Below are 22,534 nucleotides of genomic sequence, written 5' to 3'. Positions count from 1 at the left end.
ATCACTCTCAGCTCCGGGGTATACCACGGTGCTGCATGAGTTCTGCACCGAAGGGGGCGCGCAGGAGCGATCATGTCAATGGCCCGAGTCATCTCCGTATTCCACAGATCGACCAGGGCCTAGACAGGCGCGCCAGTACTATCAGCCGGAAAACCCCCCAGAGCCCTCTGGAAAACTACAGGATCCATAAGCCTCCGGGAGCGGACCAAATTAATAGGTCCCCCACCTCTGCGGAGGGAAAGGGCTGTTGTGAGTCTAAAACTCAACAAGCGGTGATCTGTCCATGACAATGGAGTAGATGAAAAATACCCCACCCTCAGATCACCATCTCCATGACCAGTGGCGAAGATCAAATCAAGAGTATGTCCTGATACATGCGTCGGGCCAGTAACAATTTGAGACAGCCCCATGGTTGTCATGGAGGCCATGAAGTCCTGAGCCACCCCAAACAAGACAGTCTCAGCATGAATGTTGAAATCCCCCAGTACCACAAGTCTAGGGGACCTCAACAATACCTCCGAGACTATCTCTGTCAGCTCAGCTAGGGAAGCCGTTGGGCAGCAAGGTGGGCGGTACACCAACAGTATTCCCAGTCTGTCTCCATGGCCCAGCACAATATGAAGACATTCCAGACCAGTCGCCATCTGGACAGGGTGCTTGGTGAGAGAGAAAGAACTCCTATAGACCACAGCAACCCCACCTCCCCGGCCCTCAGATCTACCACAGTGCTGCACCGAATACCCAGGTGGGCACAGCTGGGAAAGAGCAACTCCTCCCTGCTCACCCACCCAGGTCTCGGTAATACACGCAAGATCGGCGCCCCTCTCCACAATCAAATCATGGAGAATGGTTTTTTTATTAGCAATCGACCTGGCATTTAAAAGCAGCACCTGGAGATCCAAGAGCTGGCTGACAGTACAACCAACAGTCCTGTGGATATGATGAGAACCGGAACAAGGCACAGACACAACTTGTCTGGGACGAGTTCCCCTTACCTGGCACGTTCTCCTCCCAACACCATACCTCCCATTACCCGTCACTACGTTAATTGGGGCCCCTGAAAATCCCCGTACCAGGTCTGAAGTATGTTCTCCCAGGCACATCTTAACGCTAACACAACAAACTTAACAACACGAAAAACACAAGATACACACATACATCCACTCAATCTCATTCAAGCAACAACAGACAAAACAGACAAACAACAGACAAACAAACAACAACAATTTAAAATGCAATCAAACAACAATAACAATAACAACCAACATTAAAAACCCTCCTCCATAGCAGCCTCGTCTGCAGGAGGTGCTGTCCTTCACAACGTTCTCCTGCCGCCGCCGCCGCCACCAGCTGGGCCGTAATGACAGCCTGGTCTCCTCCAGCGATGCCCTCACCACCGCCAGGCCATGATGCCTCCTCCAGTGGTGCTCTCACCACCGCCAGGCCAGGATGTCTCCTCCAGCGATGCTCTCACCACCGCCAGGCCAGGATGTCTCTGGCAGGACCCCACACTCAGCTGCTCCGTGTGGCGCTCTCTCGCCGCCGCCACTCCACGCCAGCTGCCCAGAGCCACGCCCAGAGCCTAACCAGCCTATCAGCTCTCCTGTTGGGCTATATTCAATCAGCGTCCTCCTCCACTCAAGACTGCTGAATCATAGATAACAAAGCATGGCCTACAGAGGCCTCTCACAAACATTCATCAGCAGTATTCACCCAACAGGGTGGAACCAGCTCAACAGTCAAAGTAGATGATAAACTTAAAATATCTTTTTGTCTTTTTTTTCTTCTTAGTTCCACAGTGATTTAGTTATAGTGTGGGTTAACTCCTATGATGTTCCTTTCTGAGTTGTTTTCGGTTGCTCTCAATAGCAACCCCGGCTCTGAGCTGCTCTAAGCTGCTGTAGACGACCAACAGATAGTACGCCACTCCCCGGCTGCAATCTTATCTTCAAGGCCGCTCAGTGGCGTTTTATAATCTCATCCAAGACAGAGTGTAATTAAATAAAAACTCTTAACTTACACTCTCCTCGGGCAATGTTCCCTTATAGGCCCCTTCCCAGCTGCAAGCAAGTGCTGTTTTGGAGTTGGAAGACAATGTTTTGGTCTTTGTCACAGGAGAAAGGAGAAAGCGTGCCTCTCTTCGGCTCTCCCGGCTGTACAGTAAGTGGCTTAAGATCAGCCAGTGAGCTTCATGGCTGAATGAGGATCTGAATCCTGGTCTCCCTGGTTCTAGTCCAGCACTATAACCACTATACCACATTAAATGGATTCTAGCCTACAAAAGCTTAGTCTTGTGTCCTCCACAGTGGATGGCCTGAACCCTAGCGACAAGGATCCCATGTGGAGAACACTGTGCGTCTGTGTGTAGAAATGTACTGCAATTCCCATGACTTTTTGTTGTTTATCAGTCCTCTCTCCACATAGGTTGCACTGGGTATTTTACTAGATAATAATACAGTTTCCTGCTTTTTAAGATGCCCTTGCAAAAAAACATTCCAATCTATTAATACCTTATATAATATGGACTACCCCCCCACAAGCTAAAACTAGAAAATATATCAGAAAAGGACAACAAAAATGATCAAGGGCTCTTTCATTCAAGGAGAGTTGGGACTCTTCATCTTAAGAAAGACATGGCTAAAGACCCTTTATAAACAGGGAACATACAAATCATGAATAGCGTTTTATTGTTTTACATGGTACTGGAACGAGAAACCACTTGATAAGATCAAGTGTAAAATCCAATATAGCAATTATAAGGCAATACTTGTTCATACAGCACAAAATTTATCAGGGGAATTTGCTTCCAATAACATGGTTATTTACACAATGTTTATGGATTTCTAAACAAGAGAGGACCATGTTCTATATTCCTGAGGCCCACAGTATTGATCAGACAACAATCCTGGGTACAGAATTGTTCTTTGTCGCACAATCTAATCCCCTTGCTGTTTGTCAGTCATGATGTAACAAAGTCAACAAGCACCTACTGGCTGGCTCTTTACATACAAAACCAGAAAAGTTGTAACATTAAAATGTGGAATCTCTCTCACAGACACAACTTTTGAAACTGATTTTCTTTTTCTTACAGGTGAAACTATGAGCAAAATTTCTACAATTCTCTTGTTTCTCTTTTGAGAGTGTAGGTGAAATTTCTTCATGGGTTACAGAAGCTGGCCATCCTTGATGCATTATTTCCCAGGTACCTAGTTGATTACTCCTGTCCACTGGGTGTGGGGAAATACGTTATTCCAGGGAACCTATGGCCCTCCAGATATTGATGGACTCCAACTTCCATCAGCCTTTGCAAAGTATCTGGAGCACCACACGTCCCCTCCCCTGCTGTATTCCACTCACACCCTTTGCGAAGGAAGTGGTCTTTGCTGTCCTGGGCTGTTAATGTGGATCTTGTTTTTTAGGAAATGTATAATATGGGAATGCATGTTTTTACTGGTCTTTGTTTAGGAAGGTAGAAGATTAACATGCTTGAATCACCTGGCCTAGGGGCACAGCTTTCAAGGCAATGTGTCCACCTTGGCCTATGTGTGGAAAGTCACATCAGTCTGGATCATTAATCACATCCTGCAACCGACTCGGAAGGGGTATATGACTGACAAGGAGAGCTTTTTTTAAATTAAGGAATAGCCATTCTGGAGTTTTTTAGAACAAGGTGGGTTCTCAGGGGGATGAGGTACCTGGGAGAGAGGCAGAAGTTTGCTGATCCTGGAAGGTAGGCCTCAAGGAACAAAGGGTTGCTCATGTGCAAGATTTCCCTGAGAGCCTGCTGAGCCTAGCTACTGATAAGGCTAGGGCAAGGGGATTGTGTTTATCCAGTTTTATATTAGTTTTTCTCCAAAGAGGAACATACTGATTTTCTGTAATTTGTCCAAAAGGATATTCTGGGTTTCTTGTAATTTTTTCTGCATCAATGTGGTGGCATTTTTATGTAATGCATATCTTTCCTCAAGAATCATATTATTATTTCTGTTTTTAGTTAACTCTTTAATTGTTTGTAAACCTGGTGTGGTCTCTCTATTTTCACTGCTCACGCCTGAAGCCATTACACCATGCTATCTCAAAAGACTTATTATTAGGCTGAATAATAAGGGGCAGCCTATAATCAAATCAAGCAACTCCCCCATTTGGGGGCAGCATACCCCTAAAGGGGGGAAGGGGGGCAGTTCCAAGAGGGGTACTCTCTGTGTTGTGGTCAGATCTCCCTTCCCCAGGCAGCCAGGGGCCCAGGGTGGCTGGGGGTGACCATCACATTTTCCTTTGCGGTACAGGACTAGAGAGACCATTGCCTATCCTAGGAAAGCTGCTCTCCTTCAAAAGTCATTTTTCTTTGTAGGCATTATGTACTTTCAGTACATCCACAGTTTAGCAGAGATTTGGTTCGGCAAGAACCACTGCCACTTGGCAAAAACATTATGCTTCTCACTACTTTGGAGGCCCAAGAAACCAAACACATGCAGGAGCAGCACAGCTTATGAAAGCTGACCCGAGTGTCCTAGCTCACAAAACACTGCATTCTCTTTCCCTTGATAAGCATGACTGAATACAGCTGTATGCCCAAGTCAACCATATTTCACACTTTAGGAATGGCTGGAGATGTCAGGAGGTCAAACTTGATCAGTGGCCTGGCAATCACCCGGATCTCCTCATTTAATGGGTTTGACTTTAGGTTCACACTCTGCAGAGACTCCATAGAGGCCAGCTTCTCAACAGGCACATCTGTAGCAAGAAGAATGAGGCAAGAAATTAGTGACATCCGTGCCTGAATGCCAACCATCAGCATTTTAGAAACAGTGGACTTCCCCCATTAAATCACCATTAAAAAAGAGTAGAATTGGGCATTTGGTCAGTCAAATACTGTAAAAAATGATAATGTATTCAAAATATTAAATGTATTTGAACTGTACTTATTGGCAAAAAGGCCATAGTCCAATGGCAGAGTACATGCTTTGCATGTGGAAGGTCCCTGGTTCATTCCCCAGCATCTGCAGCAGTGGTGGCTGGTAGCTCCATGTCAGTGAGACAGTGGAATCCACTGCGGGTTTTAATCTGAACTTTCAAGGCTTTGCACCTTGGACAGCACCTTCAAAGTTCAGACTAAAACCTGGAGCAGATTCCACTGTCTCACTGACATGGAGTCACCAGGCAGGACTGGCAAAGGCTCCTGTCTGAAGCTCTGGGTAGTCTTCAAGACCCACCTGCAGTCCAAACGTGCATTTGGAAACCCACTTAATGTGTCCTGAGCCCTGAAGGATAATGGGGTAGACAAGCCTGAGCTAGTTGAAGCAAAGGTCTGACCCAGTGTAAGACAGCCCCTTACATTCCTAATTATAAAACAAAAACACCCCCCAAAAAACCAACCCCCACCTATTGTTATGAAACAATATTTAGTTCTAATCAGATATAGTAAATTATTATTTATATTTATTCCAAATAGCTGAGTAATATTAAGAAAACTGAAAATTCAATTCAGAAAACATACAGCATTGAAAACACAGTAAAACATCAGAAAACAGACGTATTAGAATACCATTTATAGTTCAAAGGTCTCCTGAAATAAAATCCCATTTTAACCTGGTGTCTGAAACATAGCAGGGATGGTGTTTGCCTGATTTCAAATGGGACTCCTTCTCCCTTTTAGTTTTTGATGCTGCATATAAGTGAGTTGAAACAGCATCTGCTTTGAAGTATTTATTTATTCATGGCATCAATTTCTAGCCCATCTTTCATTGATTCATGATCCCATGGTGGGTTACAACCTAAAACACACATGATAGTGCATTACACTACAGAGTGTGTCACAACAATTCAGTTGGGAGATTACCAGAGCATGGATTACTATGGCAAGGCTCTCTCTCTTCAGGAACAGCCAGAGGTGTAAATAGGCACTCTCTACCACTGATGCCACTTGGGCCTCTAGTGACAAAGGTGGACCAAGGATAACCTCCAAGCGTATGCACCTGTTCATTCAAGGGGAATGCAGCCCCAACCAGAACAGGCCATCTATCCAATTCCTAGACTGAGGACAACAAGACCTCTGTCTTGTCAGGATTCAGCTTAAGTTTATTGGTCCACATTCAGCCTATTACTACCTCCATGCACAATGTGCATTTCCTAAGCCATTTGTAATCAAGGGGTCTACATGAAGCTCATCAAGCCGGTTTTTGCTATATCATTTCTGCAGCATCAATATTGAGTGCAAGGAGCCTGCTGTCTGTACTTGCAATGATAGCCCAGTAAGAAGTCAACAGATACTGAACAAGTAACTGGCTGATGTGGCCATAGCACTATGGGGTGCTAAGCTCACTGCTGTTTGAAAGCAATCACAGACTAGTAAGTGAAGGAAATGGTTCACATCACTGAGAAAAATGGATGCTGTAAGAAGTGGATTACTGTCAGCTTCCTGCAAACAACTTACTGCATCCAATAAAAAACATTTTGAGGAAAAGGGCCGGTTTTCATTTTACATTTAATAACCAGCCATATGCATGTTTAAAGCTTCTCCGCCACACTTTTCTCAAAATGATAGCAGTTCAATACAATATATATTCCTCCTGCTGTACTCAGATATCTATTTATGTTTGCCAGTTTTGTATTGTTTCTTCTATCTCAAGGAGACCTGAATTTGCGGACAGTTCATGCACTTTGGGAAATATCAGTAGATGATACAGGCTGCAGTCCTATACACACCTACTTGGAAGTAAGTCTTGTTGGTATCAATGGGACTTACTTATGAGCAGATGTGTAGGATTACTAAGTGTAAGCAAGATATTCTTATGAGAAGATGACAGTCAATAACATGGAGACTCCTCCACCAGGAATACTGTTAGAGAAGGGAGTGGAATATATGTTTTTAATATTATTAAAACTCCTCTAATATGGAGTATTTGTTTATTACATTTATGTCCCACCTTTCATCCAGGGGTCATTCTCAAGCCAGGATACAGTATATAGGGTTCCCATGCAAGTTTTTTGCTAGGCACTTGCACAAAGACCTGCTTAATTTCATCAAGGTTGCTATGCCATGTGCCTTCAGATCAGCAGCGGGGAACCTGTGGTCATCCAGGTATTGTTGGACTCCATCAGTGAATAAGGCTTTAGATGCTTAGTTTCACAATGTCTTAATCTGCCTTTTTAAAATATCTTGTGCTATTATTGTTTTTAATCTTGTTTTATTGTTGATATATTGTCTTACTGCCTTTGTTGTAGTTTTTGACTTAGAACGTCTTAACTGTTCTGATATATAGATGTAGTGATGGCCACCACCAACTTGGGTGACTTTAAAAGAGGACTAGGCTCTCCCCAGTCGCAAGTGGGGAGAGTACTGTGGTCCACTTTTCCTGCTGCTTCTGGGCTTTCCATAGGCATCTGATTGGCCACTGTAAGAACAGGATGCTGGACTAGATGGGTCTTTGGCTTGATCTAACAAAGCTCTTATGACCTGAAGAATGGAGTAAAATAAATAAATCTCCAAAACAAAATACAGCTGAATAAAGGTGTGAAGACTGTTATCTCTAAACAGATCACAAACATCCATGCAAGAAAACTTGCAACCAAGCTAAGCCCAGGGAGAGATTGCTGTCTGCACAAAGAACAATGAAAGACATTTTTTCCCCATCTGGTTGAAAACAAAGTTTTCTGCTTCTTGCCTATTTCTGTGGCAGGGCCAAACTTACAATACATGAAGCAACAAGAAACAGATACTTTGGGTAGCTCGATCTAGAGGTGTCTCATTTCCCCCACTTTCAACTTCCATCCGTGCACCATGAGAGGAGAAAGATATGATTTAAATTTTTCACTTCAACTGCACAGATATCTAAAGTTGACCCTGCCCTGCAGGCAGACACTAATTCTGTAAGGCCTAGAGGCCAACTTTTGAAGTAAGCTTTCATTATTTGCTTGACCTTGAAAATGTCTCAAGAAGTGAGTTGGCTCAATGAAATGTGGCCTTGTTTACTGGCTTTGATCCATTATTTAAAAAATAAAAGAGTTTGAAGAATACTACAAGGTACGTGAAGGGAGAGATAACTGACTTCCTAGGCCTTTTATTTCTTTTTCAAAGTACAAATTGGCACACTAAGGCACACAGAGATGAATTGCTGAGCTGTTTCTTCAACGCTTCAACAAAAAATAAGCTAGACAGAGTTGGGAACAGTTTCTGGCAGTTTGCATGGGAAGAAATCCATAAATACTTCCTCAAGAGTCTGTCTCATTCTGTATTTGAATTGTGATAGTGCCAATTTGCCTACACCTTATGTGCATATAGGCTACATGGCATAACCAGTAACTGAACAAGCACCACATTTTCCCTGTAATAAATTATACAGCCACAGGAGTGGCTGTATACTATAGCCAGTGTGGATTTTTCACATTCCGCAGTGTTAAATTGAAAATACCCCCATGCCATTCTGATGCTTCCCATAAGCGCATTTCAAAACAAAACCTTACAAAACTTATAGTCTTGAACTCAGAAACGCTTGCTTAACAACCCTCTAAATTTTCATGGCGATACACAAAACAGTCAGAATTAAGAGTTCACAGTGTAAAAAGAGGGGGGAAAAACCCAGACCCCTTTTGGACTTTTCTGTCAGAGTTCTCATAATTTGTTGAAATTAATTAAAAATCAGCAGTGTTCACAGAGTACCTGTAATCCTATTACTGACCTTGCCCCATAACAATGCTTATATTTTCTGCTTCCAGAGACAGCAATAACTGCTCAGACAAATTTACAAGCGTTAATTACTACTGCTACACTCCAGTTGCAGTAATTAAAACTTGCTCGCTCTTGCATTGTGACAGTTACTATGACTTCCCATAACACCTGTATTGGAGGGCTTGGCCACAATTGCTGCAATTCGAAGCATACTCACACCAGGTAGTAAATACAGTGGGATACAGTGGGACTTACTTTTGACAAAATATATGTACGATCAGGCTGTAAATCTGCTCCAGTGACCAAACCATGATTTTCAGGCTTTGCACAAATTGTGCACAAATCAGTTTGCCCAGTTTGAGAGAGAGCAGCAAGCTGTGTTTTAGCACAAATTAGGAAGTCAGGGAGGGATCCTGAGTGTTCAAGGATAGAAGGGAGGTGGAGGATTGTGGGAGCTGGAGGTTCACAGGGGGAGGGAGGAGCTGGAGAGTAAGAGAAAAACCTCCATCTGGAATTCGAATTTGCAGAAGAGAGAAAACTGCAAGTGGGAGTTAGCTGAACCTGGTGACGCAATCTTGGAGGAACTATGCAAGTTGCTTTGGGGCGATCTGCTCTCTGTATTTAGAACTCTGCTTCCAGTCAGATCTTCTTGAATATTTGTAAATACAGCAGATATTTTGAGGACAATGTTAGAGTGTTGGACTATGACCTGGGAGGCCAGGGTTCGAATCCCCACACAGCCATGAAGCTCACTGGGTGACCTTGGGCCAGTCACTGCCTCTCAGCCTCAGAGGAAGGCAATGGTAAACCACCTCTGAATACTGCTTACCATGAAAACCCTATTCATAGGGTCGTCATAAGTCGGAATCGACTTGGAAGGCAGTACATTTCCATTTTCAATGTTCATCCAAAGAAAGTGAGGATGGAGCAACAGGTATATTCAGTTTCTCTATATACAAGGTGCTATTTTCAATAAATGAAGGCAAACTGGTCTGGGAGCAGGACATCCCGTAAGTTAGTAGAGGAGACATAGTATTGCCTCTGTCACCAAAATGCCCAGGGTGATCTTAAGATGGAGAATGAAATCAAGGAGCCAGTCTTGTAGCAATGTGTGACTTCAACTGCCCTCACAAAGGGTGCATGCATGCTCCAATCATGAGAAGAGGTACAATTTCTAGATACTCTAGAATCAGGGGCGGGGAACTGGATCCAGCTAGCAAGCAGGATTGTTATCTCCTCCACCCCTGATGGACCAAGGTGGACATGTGGGCATGGCCACCCACCTTTCAATCACCTGACATCAGAATGACATGAGGTGACCTAGTTTTTGCCTGTAAGGTTTGAAATCAATTTGTAGAGCAGCAAGCACAGGCTCTGCAATATCCACAGATCAGCTGCTCATTGGTGCTTGTGAAGCCCTGTGTACTTGGATTTGCAAGCCCTTTGCATGAGTTTTGGAAACTCCCTTTCAGCTCAGGTGTGTCTTTATCAATGCTACCACACCTGATTTTATATATGATGTCAGGTGTAGGGCAGGTGGGCGTAGCTTGGATGAAACAGCCTTGTGGGCCAAATTAAAAGGTCTGGCAGGACAAAAAAGGTTCATGGTCTGGAGGTTTCCACCACTGCCCTAAATGATTATTACCTAGTATGGCCATCCTGGACTTCATCTTAAGTGGCACCCAGGACCTGGTGCAAGAGAGAAGTATTTTTAAACCGCTTGGGAACAGTGACCATAGTGGTATGAAATTCAATATATGTGGACAATTGCCAAAAAAAGTCCAACATGGTCACATTTGACTTTAAAATAAACTTTTTAAAAATGAGGGGATTAGTAAAAAGGAAGTTGAAAGGGAAAGTGAAAAGCATCAAATCTCTCTGGAATGGTTTGGGTTTGTTCAAAACCACAGTAACAGAAGTTCAGTTAGAATATATACTGCAGATCACGAAAGGTAACCACCAGGGCCAAGATACTGCCTATGTGGTTAACAAGCAGAGTCAAGGAAGCTATTAGAGGTAAAAGGGTTTCCTATTCAAGAAGCACACTGCTAAAAACATAAAAGATATTTAAGACTTTTAAAAATCTTTAAATTCATTAGAAGCAAGAAACTGGCTATTGAGGCAGTTGGACCTTTGGATGACTTGGGCTGAAGGAGGAAAAGGAAACAGTAGAAAGGTTAAATGAATTATTTGCATCTGGGTTCTCAGCGAAAGATATAGGGCAGATCCCTGTGCCTGAACTAACTTTCCGAGGAAGGGAGTCTGAGGAACTGGGGCAAATAGTGGTGAACACAGCTGATGTTCTAGGCCTTGACAAATGATGTGATTTATTCTGGATCGATCCCACTGAATGCTTCTGTTGCTAGGACTCTCAGTCAAATACTTTTTCACACCAGCCAACCTGATGTTTTTTTAAAAAGCACTGTTTATTAAACAGCAAATCTTGCCTAGAGAGCTCATGCTGATATGAAAGCAGCCTATTATAGTAACTGGCCTTACTCCAAAAAGCAGCACAGTGGACACCAGAACACCTTGTAGCCCAATAGTGCCTGGCCTAATTGGTCTTCACTTTAAGTATATAGTGAGGCTGGCTGTGTGCTACTTTAACTTCCTAGGCAGGAAAGCAAACAAATCCCTTTCTCCTTTCATATTTCAGAGAAGTAGCTGTGTTAGCCTGTAGTAGTAAAAACAACAAAGCAGTGTCTTGGCATCTTAAAAGACTAACAGATTTATTAAGGCATAAACGTTTGTGTAGTCCACTTCATTCCGGGTGTGCCTTGGACAGGGATATGTCTTATGAAATGCGGTTTAGAGTTAATTGAGACACAATTCATAGTTCAGTTGGAAGGAGGCAGGTATGACAACATACATGTTCCATAGGATGAAGGCTTATATTTTGCTGAGAAAACAATCCTCAGGTCAGAAGGAGGAGCTTTAATGTCAGAAGGGCCACAGCTCAATGGCAGCGCACATGTATTGCACGCAACAAGTCCCTGGGCTGGAACCTCCTGTCTGAAATTCTGGAGAGCCATTACCAGTCAGTATAAACAAGCAGTTAATTCATCAATGGTCTGATTCAACGGAAGGCAGCTTCCTATGTGCTTTTTATCACGACCTTCGATTTTTAATTATTACCCTGATTACCCAAAACATCCTGGGTAGGGACGCTGCATTTTATGTCAGATACCTTTTATCTGATCAAACACCTTAAATCACCAGTAAGGTTGCGAGATTCTGTGCTGCAGCAATCACACATCGAAGAACACTGCTAGCTCAACAGCCCATATAGTCTTGAGACTTGGTTTTTGTTTTTTAATTAGAGCCTGTGTTAGCACAGAAAATGTGCTGTTTTAATATTGTTTTCTGATGTTTGAGCTTGTGTATATTATATTGGTCTCTGACCGTAATAAAATTCCATTCTATTCTATGTTCCTATGATGCTGGCCTTGTGTCATACTGAAGTAATGCTTGCAGTTGTAGAGGAGTTCTTAGAAATTGATCCTATACTGCATCAGATCATCTAGCCCAATATTAACTGGTGGTGGTTCTCCAGCAATTCAGGCAAGGATCATTCCCAGCCCTGCCGCTCGAGTTTCTTTTAAGTGGAGATGTCAAGGACTGAGCCTTGATCACTTTACATACAAAGCAGTGTTCTATCACTGAGCTATGGCCCCACCATAATGTTTAAAAAGGTTTGACCAAGTACAGAGTTTGCACACCAGTGAGTAGGAACCTTTTAACCATTACACCAGTGGCATGGACTTCTTACATGGGTAAGAGCTTTGTGGGTAGCAATGTATACAACCAGCATCATAGCTAATCTTGTCTTTATTCATACAAGGACCAGGTGCCCTCCTGAAAGAAGATTATGGATTTAAGGTATTTTCCTACCCCCTCTTTATCTCTCCCTCTTGTTCAGGTTAAGTGTTAGCATGAAGGAGGAGACCATCTAGGGAGGCGATTGGACCCTTGGATGATAAGGGAGTCAAAGGTGTACTAAAGAACGATAAGGAGATTGCAGAGAAGCTAAATGAATTCTTTGCATCTGTCTTCACAGTGGAAGATATAGGGCAGATCCCTGAACCTGAACTAACATTTGCAGGAAGGGATTCTGAGGAACTGAGACAAATAGTGGTAACGAGAGAGGAAGTTCTAGGCTTAATGGACAATATAAAAACTGACAAATCACCGGGCCCGGATGGCATCCACCCGAGAGTTCTCAAAGAACTCAGATGTGAAATTGCTGATCTGCTAACGAAAATATGTAACTTGTCCTCCTCCATGCCTGAGGACTGGAAAGTGGCAAATGTAACGCCAATCTTCAAAAAGGGATCCAGAGGGGATCCCGGAAATTACAGGCCAGTTAGCTTAACTTCTGTCCCTGGGAAACTGGTAGAAAGTATTATTAAAGCTAGATTAACTAAGCACATAGAAGAACAAGACTTGCTGAAGCAGAGCCAGCATGGCTTCTGTAAGGGAAAGTCCTGTCTCAGTAACCTATTAGAATTCTTTGAGAGTGTCAACAAGCATATAGATAGAGGTGATCCAGTGGACATAGTGTACTTAGACTTTCAAAAAGCTTTTGACAAGGTACCTCACCAAAGACTTCTGAGGAAGCTTAGCAGTCATGGAATAAGAGGAGAGGTCCTCTTGTGGATAAGAAATTGGTTGAGAAGCAGAAAGCAGAGAGTAGGAATAAACGGACAGTTCTCCCAGTGGAGGGCTGTAGAAAGTGGAGTCCCTCAAGGATCGGTATTGGGACCTGTACTTTTCAACTTGTTCATTAATGACCTAGAATTAGGAGTGAGCAGTGAAGTGGCCAAGTTTGCTGATGACACTAAATTGTTCAGGGTTGTTAAAACAAAAAGGGATTGCGAAGAGCTCCAAAAAGACCTCTCCAAACTGAGTGAACGGGCGGAAAAATGGCAAATGCAATTCAATATAAACAAGTGTAAAATTATGCATATTGGAGCAAAAAATCTGAATTTCACATATACGCTCATGGGGTCTGAACTGGTGGTGACTGACCAGGAGAGAGACCTCGGGGTTGTAGCGGACAGCACGATGAAAATGTCGACCCAGTGTGCGGCAGCTGTGAAAAAGGCAAATTCCATGCTAGCCATAATTAGGAAAGGTATTGAAAATAAAACAGCCGATATCATAATGCCGTTGTATAAACCTATGGTGCGGCCGCATTTGGAATACTGTGTACAGTTCTGGTCGCCTCATCTCAAAAAGGATATTATAGAGTTGGAAAAGGTTCAGAAGAGGGCAACCAGAATGATCAAGGGGATGGAGCGACTCCCTTACGAGGAAAGGTTGCAGCATTTGGGGCTTTTTAGTTTAGAGAAAAGGCGGGTCAGAGGAGACATGATAGAAGTGTATAAAATTATGCATGGCATTGAGAAAGTGGATAGAGAAAAGTTCTTCTCCCTCTCTCATAATACTAGAACTCGTGGACATTCAAAGAAGCTGAATGTTGGAAGATTCAGGACAGACAAAAGGAAGTACTTCTTTACTCAGCGCATAGTTAAACTATGGAATTTGCTCCCACAAGATGCAGTAATGGCCACCAGCTTGGATGGCTTTAAAAGAAGATTAGACAAATTCATGGAGGACAGGGCTATCAATGGCTACTAGCCATGGTGGTTGTGCTCTGCCACCCTAGTCAGAGGCAGCATGCTTCTGAAAACCAGTTGCCAGAAGCCTCAGGAGGGGAGAGTGTTCTTGCACTCGGGTCCTGCTTGCGGGCTTCTCCCAGGCACCTGGTTGGCCACTGTGAGAACAGGATGCTGGACTAGATGGGCCACTGGCCTGATCCAGCAGGCTCTTCTTATGTTCTTACGAAGAAGTAGGAATAAAATCAGTCTGTAGCATGAAAATGTTTAAAATCTCAGAAATCAGGTGGCATAAAAGCAGTTTTATTTTTGTTTTTATTGTTTTGCAAAAGTTTCAGGAGATGGTTGCATTCTTAAATCACGGAACCCTTCCATAGTTTAATGGATATAGTAGTGACAGTATCAACCAACAAATCCTTTCAGTGAGTTATTATTTTATAGTGGTAAGATCCTCACAAGAACTCTCTATATCATTTTATAGACAAATTTTCATTTGTCAGCAATGCTAACATCAAGCAATGGCAGGGAAAAAAGCCCTAAAGACTTTTGAATTGCTCCCAGGCAGTACATTGATAAATCTTTACAGCTAAACAGCAACTGCATTTCAGTTAAACCTCTGAGTGGAAATGAGCTCAAGTAAACTGATCATTCTGTTTCATAACATTTCACAGCATGCACCAACAAGAACCTTACAAAACAACTTACATTTAGTGGGAAAACCAATACATGAGATCTCAGTTTGTTTACCAGCTGTGATAAGTAGTACTGATTGACAGAATGATTAACCATGGTTTATTGTGACGGGCACAAGCCTAGGCCAGCCTTTCTGCCCTCCCTTCCTCATAGCCATGAGGAGGAGTTTGGAAGCTTTTGCTTCCATTTTATATTAATCTTAGTTTGTCGTACCATCCAGCCCCAGCAAACTAGTTAATCTTAACTATGGCTAGATAACACAAGTTAGCTTAAAAGCACAGGTAATTAAGCTGGCTTGTTTTGAACACACCACAGTTGAAATTAATCACAATTTAGGATTTGGACATAATGCTAAGGTGTGATTAATTGAAATCAGAAGCAAAAGCTTCCAATCTCCTTGTGGCCACACTAGGAGAAGAGAGGGGGCAACGCGCAAGCCCAAACCTCACCTATTCTTGTTGGAAAGCAGGCATTATCTTTAGAAAACATGAATGGTTTAGTTTGTTCTGTATTGACTAAAAAGCAAAAAAAAGGTATTATTCTTTGGCAAGAATAATCCAGAGTAGCAGAAAGAAAACATCTTAATTAATAGGATGTCCCCATAATTAAGGTGATATTAGCTAATATATGGTCCATGCTATTCTCGGGAAAGAGTCATTCCCAGTCTGTAGCTTTGTTGGGTCTTTTTGGACAAGCTCTGTCAAACTTCTGACAAATAAACTCATCAGTGGTGTAAGTACTCCAATGATTCAAGTAGGCGCTTAAGACACTGCTTAAGAATACGGGTGGTAAAAACCTAATCTGAATAGGGAACACCATTTAAAATCAGTTTGCACAAGAGTTGCTCAAAGGCTTCCAGCTGAAGATCTGTGACCTATGGAAACTCAGTCAGTGCTTATAACTTAAACTGGCCTCACAAAAATAAGTCCATTAAGAACATAAGAAGAGCCTGCTGGATCAGGCCAGTGGCCCATCTAGTCCAGCATCCTGTTCTCACAGTGGCCAACCAGGTGCTTGGGGGAAGCCCGCAAGCAGGACCCAAGTGCAAGAACACTCTCCCCTCCTGAGGCTTCCGGCAACTGGTTTTCAGAGCATGCTGCCTCTGACTAGGGTGGCAGAGCACAGCCATCATGGCTAGTAGCCATTGATAGCCCTGTCCTCCATGAATTTGTCTAATCTTACCATTACCAGCTCACAGAATGTGTACAAGCCTATCAGTGGATATATACTTATATTAGACATTCTGGGCTCATTGAGATGGTAGTGAAGTTAGTACCAACTTTTCTAAAAAAGTGTCTTGGCTTAATTGATTAGGGCCAGCTCTTATTCTCCTTAAGCAACCCTAGGTGGCTATTTAGAAACATAGTATAAATTGTTTTCCTTTTTCATATTGATAAACCATAAATTTACAATCACACTGTAATACAAGAGGCCATTCCTTTATCAATGTCAGAGATTTGCCTTCTTCTAAGGAAACATGTTTCTTTAGCGTGCCAGTGGCCAGAATGCATTTCCTACATATTAGCTGCTTATCTTATGTAAAGAGAATATCCTCCCAAGTGGTGGGATTGCCTATGGTAATATGGATACAGAATGTTGAGTGCTGATCTCTCTCTCTCTGTAGTTCCTCATCCATTATGAGTGCAGAACAGGCCATCAGTTTCACATGACTGTTCATGGGGCTGTGCCTAAAAGTCATTCACAGCTGATGAAAATGACAGCCTCAAAGGGCAATGCCATTTCCTGTATATTGTACTTCTGAATACAACTTAAAGATGGTATACAAAATATTAAGCAGTTTGGAAATGCTTTTAAATAAAATAAATATCTAGGCTGGAAATGCCAAGAAATGCTGGAAAAAAACATGCATGAAATAAGGGGAAAGTGGGGAGGGGAAATGCCTGCTCAGAAGATGGCAGCGACACATTGCACTCTTAATGTGTGCAACACCCCCCCCCCATAACCTCTAGTCTAGTCCTTTCCATTTTGTTTAGTGGAGATTTTAGTTCAGTAGTCTGTATCTCAAAGTGTGACAACATTCATTAGAGCGATGAAATGGGAAAGGCACAACTTTTATTGCATTTAGATTTTTGTTTTCTTTTTTTGGCTGAAGAATTACTTTCAAGACCCAAATCTACAGTGGAGTATTGGCAGCATTATTCCAGAAATCTTGCAGTGGCTCAACTTAAATTTGGCACTGGCTAATCGGTAAACTAGAGGACTGCACAAGCCCTTAAAGACTATTTACGTTCATAAAAATATTCCTCTTCTATAGGATTCCCAAGGCTGCATGCATTTCACACATCCATGGCTTTGCTGTTCAAGCATGGTATCTGGTATCTGGTATCTTGGCAATGTGAAGATCTCAAGTGCAGTGCCCTACCAAATTTCTTTTACTGATATTATTTTCTGCCCCCAGTGTCTACAGACATCCCAAACTCCATTCTTTCATTTGCTCTTTCCTCCCCAGTTTTACATCTATCCCAGCCTTCCCCACCCTAGTTCTAAATGCTTTAGTTACTGTAAACCGCCCAGAGAGCTTCAGCTATGGGGCGTTATATAAATAAATAAATAAATAAATAAATAGAAGCAGAATCATGTAGAGCAGGCAAGTGCAAATACAATTGATCTACAGCAGGGATATGGAACTTGTAGCCCTCCAGAGGTCATTGGACTCCACTTCCCATCGGCTCCACGCCAGCTAGCATGGCCCATGTTCAGGGATGATGGGAGTTGTCTGCCCAACAACATCTAGAGGGCCACAGGTTCCCCATCTCTGTTCTATAGAATGTATTCTGGGCTTTCAATGCCATTTCTTTGACACACTCCCAGAACCCTGTTTTGCCTCCTTCAGGATTTTAAGAAAAAGTTGATGAGGAGGAGGGGTAAAGGGGGTGGTTATGGAAAGCTGAACTGAACGCAAGAGATTCAATTATACATATATTCATGTATGATATACATGTGTGATCATGTCACATATTTTCTACACGAATCCCACTTACGTGCAGGAAATTTGCATGTAACTATATGTGTACTTTTCAGATGTGATGAGTGCATGTAAATCTGTTGTACTGCACATACAACTCTGTGAGAAGCCACAATTGGAGTAATAATCTGCCTAGGAACATTTTGTGCATGAAGTCTAATTTTAAATGCAATAAGCCACTGGCAGTGATCGCGTAAGATGAGAATGAAAATTTGCAGCAGCAACAAATATTAAGAAAGATATTGTTAATTTAGTGCTCAGTATCTCTCAATGGCCTGACTATGCTTTTAAGTCATACTTTAGGTAAAAAGTCTGCTATTTTATTCAAACCAAAATGGTCTATTTTCTACTGAATTTTCACAACTGTTATGTTACATTCATGTATCAAATATTTATTGTTTTTCTGTTGTGGTTTTACCTTTGATCATGGAAGACATTACATTTTTGGACAGGTCTTGTTGTTTAATGGACTCTGTTGATGTTCAGGTTATAACACTGCAACAGAAGTCAGAATATGTACAATTAAGGAGCAGATCAATGCTTGTTCTCTCACAATGGCGACATGTACTTACTGTATATGTGAAAGATTGGGTAAAACAAGCAGCAAACACAGCAGCCTTCTGGCAATATGAGAACTGTACACTTGGAATGAAATAAATGCAGTTGCTATCTTCTTTGTATCTAGTAGGCAGCTGCAGCTCTTGGGATGCCTGGCTCGAGCAATCATTAGGGATTCCCACCTTTTATTAATAAAATCTGTGCAGCAAAATATTGTTACAGTAGCCCATTGTTCTTGGAAGAATATTGGATATAACTCCATAACTTTTTCTTTTCATGGGTTGCCATGATCAACAATTCTCCTTGAAAGGCCTTGTTTTCCTCTTTCACAGGACTGGAGACCAAGATGGATTTCTTTCCTCTTCTATAAAGAACACAAGTTTCAACAAAACCAAAACTATGCTCATTAGTCAGGTGAAGGGAGGCACTGGTTAATTTTATTATTTATTGAATTTATATCCTGCCCTTCCTCCTGAAGAAGCCCAGGGCGGCAAGCATAAACAAAACAATTTAACTAGAAACAAAACAATTTAACAAGAAATTGGTTTAATCTGGGGTGGGGAACCTTTTTCAGCCTGAGGGCTTTGTTACCTTCCAGGCAACCTTCTGGGGGCTGCATGTCAGTGGTAGGTGAGGCCAGATGTAAAAGTGCCCTTTCAAAGTGGCCTACATTAAAAAGTCAATGGTATAACAAAATAAAACTATAACTGTTGAACATTGAGATATCAACATGAGATCTGGTGCACACATTCAAGGTCACAATTTTTTATTTCAATGACCTGAACCCCAGGCAGTGGGGTTGGGAATGGGGCTTGAGCTTTAGCCCACCTCCTCCAGTGCATAAAGTCCATCTGTGTGAGCTAGAGCATATGTGCATACACTGGTGTGTGAGTGACCTGCTCGCTCACACAAACACACACGCCTCCCACTTGCTGGCTTACAGCCCCCCTCATGCCTGGCCATGCTGGCTGGCGCTGAAGGGAGTTGAGTCCAGCAACATCTGGAGGGCCACAGGTTCTCCATCCCTGGTCTATGTGGAATGTGTATGTGCATGTGCACATGGATAAGGGAGGCCCTAAGCCCCAGTATAGGGAAAACATGCACGGTTTGGTCATGCGTGAACCAGCCTTGAGCACTGAGTACATTTGTGATTCTAGAATGTTAAGTCCTTGCTAAAGGCAAGCCTCTTTGTGATGATCTGTTCTTCATCAATCAACATTCCATTGAGAATAAACCATGCTTTAAGCAAATTTAAACTAATCCAGCTTTCCTAACGGGATCAATGCCATCAAGTAGAGGAAATTACCTGTGTTTTGTTGGGTTTTTTGTTTATGCACAGGGAATTCAGTAATTGACTTTTGCTGTTGGTAGTGATGATGGCATAATTGACACACCACTGGCCATTCATTCCCCCCCTTTCAGTGGTTCATTATTTTTAGGTGTTATCCGTCTAGGCATATCCAATGACGAAATTTATGGAACAAGACACAAAATCTTTAGAGCTGGTGGAATGAGACTTAAATGTCACAGGCAAAAATGTGACTTCTCACGTACAAGTGTTAATAGGCAGTGACTCATGCACTGAACACCCAGAACTCCAATAATGTTGTTTATATGTGCTTGCCAAATAGTAACTGTGAAATGAAAGGGGCTCCTTTGATTGGATGATTCTCTAACATCAGAAATTAAAATACCTAGCTTTCAAACAAATAGCAAATTAAAGCAGCTTTCTTCACACATGGTTCTAAAAATCTATTTTTTTGGGGGGTAGCTTTTGGCCCTCCAGATGTTGAAAGACTACAATTCCCATCATCCCTAATCAATGGCTATGTTGGATGGGGCTTATGGGAGTTGGGTGTCCAACAACATTTGGAGGGTCACTGGTTAACTACCCCGGATCTATTGCTTTTACTCCTCTCTGCCATTACATGTTGAGCAAATGTTTATTAAAATCCAGCATGGCCAAGCCAGGGATGATGGGAACTGTGATCCAACAACATCAGGAGGGCCACAGCTTTTCCCCACCCTGGACTGAAAATGGAAATGGACTGCCTTCAAGTCGATCCCGACTTATGGCAACCCTATGAATAGGGTGTTCATGGTAAGCAGTATTCAGAGGGGGTTTACCATTGCCTCCCTCTGAGGCTAGTCCTCCCCAGCTGCTTAGGGCCTGCTCAGCTTGCCGCAGCTGCACAAGCCAGCCCCTTCCTTGTCTGCAACTACCAGCTATGGGGCAACTGGGCTCCTTGGGACTATGTAGCTTGCCCACGGCTGCACAGGTGGCAGGGCACATAACCCCTGAGCCACTCACTGGGGGAGGGGTGATCTTTAGCTGGCCCTTTACACCCAGGAGACACGAGACTCTGGACTTCAAGACTGGCTCTCCTCCTACAAAATACTCAAGGAAGCCAGTTCATTCTCCCTTCCACCTCACCAGATTTCCATTTTTTTCCAACTGACACTCAACATTTTGTGGCTCCTGGATGCCACTTAAAATGCTCATTCCTGACTTGGCTGCTTGAGGGGAGGCCTCTTTTTGTAGTTTAATGTTTTGAACTTCTGTAGGCCTTGGGGTTCACTTGAGCCTGCTGACACCTTCCTTTTGTTTCTCAGTGAAACATTTTAGCTCAAGCCCTTGAGTTTACTATTAAAGGGAATAATGAGACCTGGAACAAAATGTTGTAGTGTACCTTTGCCTTCTAACATGTGCCCCTGTTCAGGGTTTCAGATAGCCAGCTGCCCATGCCCTTTTTGAGGATGCTGTAAAATTAAAAGGAGCAGGGCATCATATTCCCTCCCCCTCAGTTTTCCATTTTTCTTGATAATATTCAAGACACTGAATATTTTCAATTTTTATTTAAAAAGCAAAAGACTCAAGGAACCAGCCAGGATGATAGGTCCATCCACCTCATCCTTTTGGTTGTGTCTTTGGCTGAAGCGCTTAATTCTCATTGAACTGACAATCCAAAAACTGAATAGACAATATTCCATGACTACTGAATATGCTCCATACTCATTCAGCTGTTTTTAAAAATGGTTGTGTGGGGGAATGCCCCCTTAGTTTTTCTTTTTTAAAGCTGTACATCTGTAAACCTGAGGATTTCCCCCTGAGCATGGTAATGCCTCTCTCTTGTTTCTCAGTGGCACTCACCGCCTGAGTTTACTACTATAGGGTGTGTTGCTTATCACTTTTATGGGTCCTGCAATGGCTAGAAGTAAGCAGAAAGCACAAACTGAGAGGCATGCTTAGTCTATATCTTGCAACTACCCCATTTCTGTCTGGGCTTTATAGTATTGTTATTTACATGGAGTCATTAATTTTATTTATTTATTATTAAATCTATATCCCACCCTTCCTCCCAAAGGGAGCCCAGGGCAACAAAAACAATGACAAAACACTAAAAAAAACTTTTAAAAAAATCTTTAAAAAACATATTTAAAACAAAATGTTTTCAAAAACATCTTAAAAACAATTCCAAAACAGATGCAGACTGGGATAAGGTATCTACTCAAAAGACCTGTTCAAAAAATGGAAGTCTTGTCCAAATGAAGAAAATAAAAAAGAACACAAACTCTGGCAAAAGAAATGCAAGAAGACAATAAGGGATGCTAAAAAAGAATTTGAGGAGCACATTGCTAAGAACATAAAAACCAACAACAAAAAATTCTATAAATACATTCAAAGCAGGAGACCATCTAGGGAGACAATTGGACCCTTGGATGATAAGGGAGTCAAAGGTGTACTAAAGAACGATAAGGAGATTGCAGAGAAGCTAAATGAATTCTTTGCATCTGTCTTCACAGTGGAAGATATAGGGCAGATCCCTGAACCTGAACTAACATTTGCAGGAAGGGATTCTGAGGAACTGAGACAAATAGTGGTAACGAGAGAGGAAGTTCTAGGCTTAATGGACAATATAAAAACTGACAAATCACCAGGCCCGGATGGCATCCACCCGAGAGTTCTCAAAGAACTCAGATGTGAAATTGCTGATCTGCTAACTAAAATAT

The 22,534-nt window shown here is 42.4% G+C and overlaps 1 protein-coding gene across 4 annotated transcripts in view; it reads right to left on the bottom strand.

Annotated features, from left to right (window-relative positions):
• Positions 1 to 2,668: 2,668 nt before the first annotated feature.
• Positions 2,669 to 22,534, bottom strand: part of LRRC20 (leucine rich repeat containing 20) — a 94,745-nt gene continuing 74,879 nt past the window's right edge. For 3 of the 4 annotated variants that reach the window (XM_061635282.1, XM_061635281.1, XM_061635283.1), the window contains exon 5: positions 2,669 to 4,734. In XM_061635282.1, coding sequence (XP_061491266.1) covers positions 4,589 to 4,734 — 146 coding nt within the window. In that variant the 3' untranslated portion in view covers positions 2,669 to 4,588. Of the gene's footprint in view, positions 4,735 to 18,834; positions 18,888 to 22,534 lie in introns of those variants that run through there. The other variant, XM_061635284.1, reaches the window with a different exon arrangement.

The sequence above is a fragment of the Rhineura floridana genome, chromosome 7 (assembly GCF_030035675.1).
Source record: "Rhineura floridana isolate rRhiFlo1 chromosome 7, rRhiFlo1.hap2, whole genome shotgun sequence".
Classification (NCBI taxonomy): domain Eukaryota; kingdom Metazoa; phylum Chordata; class Lepidosauria; order Squamata; family Rhineuridae; genus Rhineura; species Rhineura floridana.
The sequence above is the reverse complement of the archived record's forward strand: the minus strand, read 5'-3'. Positions and strand labels throughout refer to the sequence as shown.